Source organism: Sinohyriopsis cumingii, chromosome 19 (genome assembly GCF_028554795.1).
Source record: "Sinohyriopsis cumingii isolate HCF-2022 chromosome 19, ASM2855479v2, whole genome shotgun sequence".
Classification (NCBI taxonomy): Eukaryota; Metazoa; Mollusca; class Bivalvia; order Unionida; family Unionidae; genus Sinohyriopsis; species Sinohyriopsis cumingii.
In genome coordinates, this window is record NC_142979.1 from 25,308,270 (window position 1) to 25,317,251 (window position 8,982).

At 37.9% G+C, this 8,982-nt stretch overlaps 1 protein-coding gene across 1 annotated transcript; it reads right to left on the minus strand.

The window, feature by feature from the left end:
• Positions 1-249: 249 nt before the first annotated feature.
• Positions 250-4,934, minus strand: LOC149775309 (uncharacterized). The gene has a single exon (XM_089943618.1). The coding sequence runs from the start codon at positions 4,581-4,583 to the stop codon at positions 2,154-2,156; it is 2,430 nt and encodes an 809-aa protein (XP_089799744.1). The 5' UTR covers positions 4,584-4,934; the 3' UTR covers positions 250-2,153.
• Between the last annotated feature and the right edge of the window lie 4,048 nt (positions 4,935-8,982).

The following is an 8,982-nucleotide window of genomic DNA, read 5'->3' on the forward strand; positions in this document are numbered from 1 at the left end:
TTCATACTTTAAAACGAAGAACATAACAGATCGTGGCTTAGATAGCAACTTAGTTGTGTTATAAAAACCGAAACATTTCTAGTCTGTCAGTGGTTATTTTAGTCTTTCAAAATATACTTTATATATGCAGATATCACTTGTAATATTCTCTCTTTTGGACCTAGTCCCGGGATATTCAATGGACGTTTGAGAGAGAGAGAGAGAGAGAGAGATCCATTCATTTGATTTGAAATCAGCACTGAAGCCCTATGACAGAGAATCGTATATTTATTCAGCCTTAATAACATACTTCAAATATTGCCAACAAGATATAATACCAATTAAATAACATCAAAAAAAAGATCTAATATCTTCAATTACTTCAAAGCAAAACGGTTAAGACGTAGATCATTAATTCATTACGTGTCTATGTCCTTTGTGAATTTATTCTATCGCATATCCTAAATCGGCGATTATTGAAACACTAGTTCAACCTACCCATATCTATCTACAGCCCTGCCGAGGAACTCGAGTTCATCCTACCAACACAAAGTTTATAGCCGAGGAACTCGAGTTCATCCTACCTACACGAAGTTTATAGCCTTCCCGTGGAACTTAAGTCCTTGAATCTATAAGACCTACTTATTTTTAACCAGAAACTTAAGCATGCCATTTTAATGTCCTTCACCCAAACTCTTATTTGGCGCCCCCTCACCCCGCTCCTGGATTTACGTGCGGTGCCCCCTGTGAGCACGTCATTTGGAAATAAACTTATATGCAAGTTTTATATGATATTGAACTTAAAATTTTCTTCCATCGCTTTAAAATTACTTTCTCTCAAACTGAGCGCAGGGCCCTATCAGCTCAATCGTCCTAGGGCCGTCCCTGTGTACTACTGAAACATCGGTTACATTACATTTCAGGTATTTATAATTGAAACATGTTACATTACAGTTCAGGTATGTACTGCTGAAACATCGGTTACATTACATTTCATAAATTTACAATTGAAACTTGTTACCTTACAGTTTAGGCTTATACTACTGAAACATCGGTTACATTATCTTTCAGGTATTTATAAATGAAACATTAAATTGCAGTTTAGGTATGTACTACTGAAACATCGGTTACATTACAATTCAGATATGTACTACTGAAAGATCAATTACAGTACATTTTTGCTACACTCGACAGGCTAGAAATATTACCATAATTAAGGATCTTTTAACATGATATGCAAATAGAACCACGTTTTTGCGTGAAGATAGAATATAAGAGATCATACAGAGTAAAAGAGTACATACATATACTATAATATATAAACTCGAACAAGACATTATTTTCTCCACCATGTGCTAGTAGTCGCAATGTATACACGACATCATTGTGACAAATTTTCTTTACGTATAGAAGAAATGTAGGACGTATTGTAAGGGATACAGTTGATTCTATCGTGATAAAACAACTCTAATTTTTTCATTATTCATATCACTTGGAATAAAAGATTGGAATGGACAGACACGGAAACAGAATGCGATTTCAAATAAGCTGCATCCCCCGAAATTTGTCCACCAGTACTCATTTTAAACTACTAGGCCAAACAACTAAAATCAAGACTTCATTCGGGCTAAAAGTGCAAATAATTTCATAACGATTCTGCTTAAAACTTTACTCAGAAGTTGTGCTTCTTGATATCTGCTTGTTTGAACAATAAACACAAACAAGTGTGTGTGTGTGTGTGTGTATGTGTGTGTGTGTGTTGGGTGGGTGGGTTTTAAATAACGTCTAGCAAAATTATCGTTCTCCTTACTGAGTGAGATCCACTATTCCGACGTTTCATGGATGTTACTGCACCCTAAAAACGTCACGAGAGATTTTCGGCACGTATTTAAACTGAGTTTCCTTGATTTTAACTCAGCCGTAGGCACGTATACCTATGCTCTAAAAAAGTTTCTTTAGCAATAAATATTGTATGCACATAATCCTTGTAGATCGTGTTAAATATGCGAGTTTTCTAATCGAAACATAGCATTCAAAATATGTATTCATTGTATCGAACTCACAGTACCAGTAAATCATCATAAATAGGAATTTTTTGCTGAAATAGTGCAAAAGTTCTAATAAAAATTCATAAATCGCCGAAAGTCTTCAAAAGTAGTTAGCCTATCACAGAACTACACTAGCTGGAAGATTCGTATATAGTCCTTATTGAGACCCTTGGCTTCAGTGATGAAGAATTTGTTCCGGAACCGATGGAAGCCTATGGCCAGAGGGTTCTCTATTTTGTCTCGCTCAGTTAAAATGTTCTTTACTCGGGTGCCATCCGACGACAGCTGATGGACACACATGGAGTTCTTGCAGCAGATGTACACATTCCCTTGGTTGTCCGTGTCTACACCAACTGGGTAAATCAGATCCTCTGCCGTGTAGGCGTACAGCTGTGCCCCCTGTGGCGTGAGGGCGGTGAGGCAATTCTTTTCATGGTCTGATACAAAAATGGTTTCGTTACTGACTTTAATGTAAGCCGGTGATAGGCTAATCGGGTCACCGGCTTTGTTTGGCTTGATCGTCTGAATCTCGGTACCATCAATAGAGCAGATAGTTATTCCGTTGCTGGAAACCATGTACAATTTATTTCCGTAGTAGGCAAGTCCGTGATACATCTTCGCCATCTCTATGGTCTTGCCCTCGAGGATGGTGTTGCCACTCAAAGAGATGAAGTGAACGATATTTGAACTTGGGATGGTCAGAGCGAAATTCTCCTCATCGATCATAGTTATGTCGCTTGGTTTTCCTTGTAAGGTGAGCTTGCCAAGGACTCTTCCCTTTTCACTGAACAGTTTGATCTTGAAATTGTCGTAGTCAACCAGAAGCAGACGGCTATCATCTAGGTATATACCGCTTGTAATGTTGCAGTGTCCACGATCTCCAGGCAACCAAACGCGGATCTTTCCAATCTCTCGGGCGACGCCTTTCTTGAAAGGATTGGCAGTAATTTGTGGAACTTTATCTGAAGACCTTGTCACATTAATGGTGCCGAGCTGACGTACCCCCTTCAACAAATCTTCAACCGTCTTGTCGACCGTAAAGCTGTAATCCACCTTCTCCAGACGTTTTTGGATGTCTGTTAAAGTGCTCTCGTATTTCTCACATTCGATACGAACTTTGGTGGACAATGCAAGAAGTTGGGATTCACATCCTTCTTCTTGATAGGTATCAAACAGGATGGATGCATTAGAGATTGCTTTGTGTATATTGTCACAATTCGTCGTCTGGACTTTCAGTTTATCCATCTCCGTCCTATGAAAACTTGAGAAGGAGGTCAGGATTTTCTCTTCCAGGTCACGGAAGGTTTCCTCAACATTTTGGCGAATGGTCCGAATCTTGCCGACAATCTCGAACTTTTTCAATTCTAGCTCATGCATAAGCCTTTTTCTGTTTGCGAGCTGATCGGCTGATGTCGCAGTGTATTCTTTTAACAGTTTGGACAAATGACTGAATTCTCCCTTTCCATTCAAAACTCGAAACTCCTCCTCAACAGTAACAACGTTTTCGCATTTACGATGCTTACGAGCGACACAGTTGGTACAGCATGGGGCTTGATGATCTATGCAGAATAAAGTAATTTTGTCTTTGTGTTCATGACAAATTTCATATCGCGGCAATGCTTCATCCCCGTTGTCTTTCACCTGCTCGACTGTAAGAACGCTATGGTTTAAGAACTGCTCAAATCCACCATGAACATTCATGCAGTTGTCGCAGAAAAACTCACAGCATTCTGTACACCAGGAATTCGCCAATATTCTCTCTCTTCTGCGTTCGCAAGGGTCACATATGGACGTTCCATTTTTGGCCGACAACACGCGAGTGTACGTATCGAGAAAGAAATTTCTAGGCATAAGGTCAGCCCATCTGTCAGGGTCCTTTGACTGTTCAGGCGCTGGGCACTTTGTATCGCATACCGGACAATTGTATGTTAAAGCAGGAGCTTTTGTAGGGCCACGCTTATCCACGGTTTTCCCAATATGACCATTAAGACATCGCTTGCATATATTATGTAGACAGATTAGAAATTTTGGAATCCTGAGTATTTCTAGGCATATCGGACAAAGTATCGCCTCTTCAATTGGTTTTTGGGAAGGGGGCTTTTTCTCAGTCTTGATCGATGCCTCTAATTGGGGTGGTCTACCATAACTAGCACTGTTTTCTCTCTCTTTTGGTTGGGCCCTTGTGGCTTTTGTTCTTGGCGTACGGACCCTGGTCTTATCCCCCATATCATCGGTGGTGATTGGTATGTCATTTGTGATCGTGTCCCTGGACGATGTCCTTGATCCCTGCCTTATTCCTGGAAGCGGATTAGTCTGAGACGTAGCACTCCTATCTTCTCGCGGTGTCGGGTCAGCCTTCCCGTTAGGCTTTGGTGTTCCAGCAATAGAACCCTTTGGAGTGAAAACTTTAGCCTCTCTTTGACTAAACTTTTTGGGACTTTCTGGAACTGGGGATTCCACATACCGCAAAGTCTTGATGAAACTAAGATCCTTGGAATCGAATATATTTCCTCTTCCGGTAGTTTGTGGTTCATATAATTCAACGATTTGTTCCATCTTAAATCTCAAAAGCGACTACATATGGTATTCCGTCTTATTTATGTTGTCTGTTCTAAATATTTCCCTCTCGTAATTAAAAAGTGCATCGACTTAACCTGTTTGAAACCACATTGTCAGCTCTTTCGCGTAGAATGGAAATATTTCTTCAAGAGAAAATTTATTTTTCCCCGTTGTTTTATCCTCAACACTGAAATACTTGTTGTACGGTCCACTGAAATACTTGTCCCAGAGTCCACTTAAATACTTGTCCCAGAATCTACTTAAATGCTTGCCTCACGGTCCAAACTATGATCTGAAAATAACTAACTTGTATAAAAACATAAAATTAAATGCATTCCAACAGTTGATAATGACGAATACTTTCCAGTCCGAAGTAGGTAACTAATGGCAATTCAGTCAAGTGATCACGTGTGCAATCGATATTTCCTTTGACAACAAAGTGTCGTTTCGATCAAAGTAGTATCTATTGAGTTTTAATCAAGCGGCAATTCTTATTTCGGCCACATTGTCTTGTGATATGCATACCTGCACAAATAATATAAGCATTCGCTATTTTGAAAGGCTTAGTTTGAATATCAGTGAATGTAATTTGTCACCTACATGGAAATATGGTTTAGGTTACTCGTTTAAAGGGAGCCATATTGGTATCTTTTTTACGAAAAACAAGATATCTCGTAAACTACATAAAACATAGAGCTTTATATGATGTCCGATAAATTGTGTCAGGTAAATATCTTTTTTTCATAGGATATCAAATAAATTATACCAGGTAAATATCTTCTTTTTAATAGGATATACCAAAATTTGTATCAGATACATGTCCTCTATTAATAGGATAGCATATAAGTTATAACAGGTAGATATATTCTATTTATGTTATATTCCATAATTATGTCAGATATCTTGCTCATTATCTTATTCATTCTATAAAATAGCTAATAAACTTGATATGTAAATATGGAGTAAATAGCATTATAGAATGTCAGATCAAGTGTATAAAAACAAATGGGGATGTTTTAAAACTATTATAAGAATTCGCATAAATTTTATCAACTTGTTAATTAAATACGACATATTCTATGCTTTATATCTCGTAAACTTGATATGTAGGATATCGTGTAAATTATATAAAACATCTCAAACAATGTAGTAGGCATCGTGCATATTGTATAAGATATCGCATATACAAATGTAATTATAATGTGTCTACGATATCTAACGTAGTTTATGAGATATCCAGGTTTCCAATAAATACGAGTTTGGCTTGCCATACTTGTCTGGCACATTACCAGGACAGTGCAAAGTGTTTAAGCTGAATAGAGCTTTTGTCTTCACAAACTAACACTCACAGAATTGTTCTTTAGGTAGTCACAAACGTACACTGGCAGTATGTTTCCTTAGAAAGTCACTAGCTTAACTGGCATTATGGTTTCTTAAGGAGTCAAAACTTACACTGGCTGTATAGTTCTTTAAAGTCAATGACTTACACTGGCAGTATGGTTATTTAGGTAGTCACAAACTTACACTGGCAGTATGGTTATTTAGGTAGTCACAAACTTACACTGGCAGTATGGTTATTTAGGTAGTCACAAACTTACACTGGCAGTATGGTTATTTAGGTAGTCACAAACTTACACTGGCAGTATGGTTATTTAGGCAGTCACAAACTTACACTGGTAGTATGGTTATTTAGGTAGTCACAAACTTACACTGGCAGTATGGCTATTTAGGTAGTCACAAACTTACACTGGCAGTATGGTTATTTAGGCAGTCACAAACTTACACTGGCAGTATGGTTATTTAGGTAGTCACAAACTTACACTGGCAGTATGGTTATTTAGGGAGTCACAAACTTACACTGGCAGTATGGTTATTTAGGCAGTCACAAACTTACACTGGCAGTATGGTTATTTAGGTGGTCACAAACTTACACTGGCAGTATGGTTATTTAGGTAGTCACAAACTTACACTGGAAGTATGGTTCTTTAAGGAGTCACAAACTTACACTGGTAGTATGTGTTTTTTAAGGTGTCACAAACTTAAACTGGCAGCATGGTTCTTTAGGGAGTCAAGAAATTTGCACTGGCTTTATGTTTTTTTTTATTGAGTTGCAAACATACACTAGCAGTCTGGTTCTTTAGGGACTCGCAAACTTACACCGTGTAACAGTGAATTTTGTAAGATGTTACTGCAACACATAACTAAGTGAATCATGCAGCGGTCACTGTGACACGAAACAAATTAAAATGACTGATGGGCTAGGTACCGTATTAAATCGCTAAACTGCATTCGTTTTAACATTCCCTGGCTTGGAACATGATTGATTTTTAATTATGATCCATTAGGATAACGATCAGACTGGTGGAGAGGCAAGGTGAATTTGGGTTTAAGTGACGGAAAAATACAAATCCAGGGACACTTTGTGCCTTTTGAATTTAGTTTCATTAAGTGAAATTTTCTATGAATCGTTTTGTTTAATAAATCAACTCAAATCACTTTCTTCAATAATATAGGCCTCCGGCCCATAATACAAAATTATATTTATGACATATACAATTGGAATGCCGCATTTTTTTAAATACAGGTAAAATATAATTTTTGTAAAAACGTCGACATTTATTTTCGAATAGTAACATTTTCCCATGATTTGAATGGGATGGAGATAAAAGAGTCTCTCTCATAACAAATGATCTATGCAAGTAGTGTGATAAATCATACAGTTTCACGAAATCACTGCTAGCCAAAAGCGAGACAATTTTTCAACGCTTGGTTGTACAAATCATACATTATTTTAGATATTGTCTTCTAATAATATCATATCCTGGACATACGCAAGCAAAATGAAATTCATCCTCTATTAAATAAATATTTCTCCTGCACAATTCACAAAACCTGAATGCTCTGTCAGGTTTTTTTCCTTTTGTTTTTTCGTTCTTCCTGTTTCAATCATTAGCTTATGGCTTGGCTGCACTAAATGGTATCTTAAATTAAAGGATATATTGCATGAGAAGTATTTCTCCCATTGTAGTAGGGATTTATACTGACTATAGTAATAACATTTTGAGGAATTAGTAATAGGCTCTGACCAACTTTAAAATGCAGCGTCCATAGTCCTTTGTGAAATAATGCCATAAGGGAGCGACGTACATGGTAAAGGAAAGCAGGCCAGATTATCGGGTACTAATCAGGCGATGTCCGGCTTGCTATATCTGCTTCTCAATCTACACAGGTACCTGGAATGGAAATCAGGAAGGCTTTGCAGGCTAGCTATTCATCAAGCGCCAAGTGCCTTAAACAACAAATACTTCGATCCTAGCTCCCAAAATAAATAGCGAATTAAGGGAAGAAAACCTGCAAATGCGAGATAAAAATGTAAAGCTGGAGAAAAGAGTAATAAAATTTGAGGGTAAACTTGATACGGTTGAAGTACTTTGTAAACGTGAAAATTTTGCTAATTCGTGGACTTGAAGGCATTAACAGAGAGAGATGGTAAATGTCAGAGCATAAGCTGAGAGGTTTCCTTCAAGACACTCTTAGTATCCAGAATGATATACAGATTGAGAGAGCACATTTACTTGCTAGTTTTTATATCTGTGACGGTGAGCGCAATGTGCATGCATGGCCAATTATAGTCAAGTTCAGCTGGTACAACGATAAAGAAAATGTACTTGCTACAGCCCAGAAAAAAGCTACGACGGAGTAGCAAGAGAGGATCTCACCAAGCGTGACTGGAGAAAAGCCTTATACTACCACATGACTAACACAACCGTGAAGGTGAGTTTGGAGTTATATGACACAATAAGCTTACTTAGAGAAATAGGACATACGTGTACGACTGTCCAGAGCACGAATGAAGTCAAACAAATTGCAACCCAACGTTTCCGAATGCAGGGTTCACAACCGATGACTTAAATTCACACAGTGGCAGGAGAAAATCCACTGGCTAATAACAGCGAAGACGACTCTATAATGTGGACGATTCTTTGTTTACACAAAGTATACATGAGGAGGATAGCGGTCAAGGCTCGACATGACACAATTATTTTAAATCCAATAAATCCCCTGATCTAAAGCTTTTAAGCTAGAACATTGAAGGGCTAAGTATAAAAACGATGTGTAATTTTGTTTAAAAAGGACGGAATAGAGAACTTTGATGGGCGTGCGTTAATTTTCGGCGGTTAGATAAATTTAATCTTGATTAGCTAAGCTAAATAACGGGGGAGGGGTGTTTTCCAGATGAAATGCAATGCTTTAAGTATTCTTCCTCGCGAATTAGTCAAAGTTTATGCGGGAAGGCAAGAAGTTCATAGTTCAGAAATTAGTAGAAAGTGCTTTCTAGTTAAAGTTCTTCTTCTTCCAGTAATGTGCTGGGTTCCTCTGGAACATACTCATACAT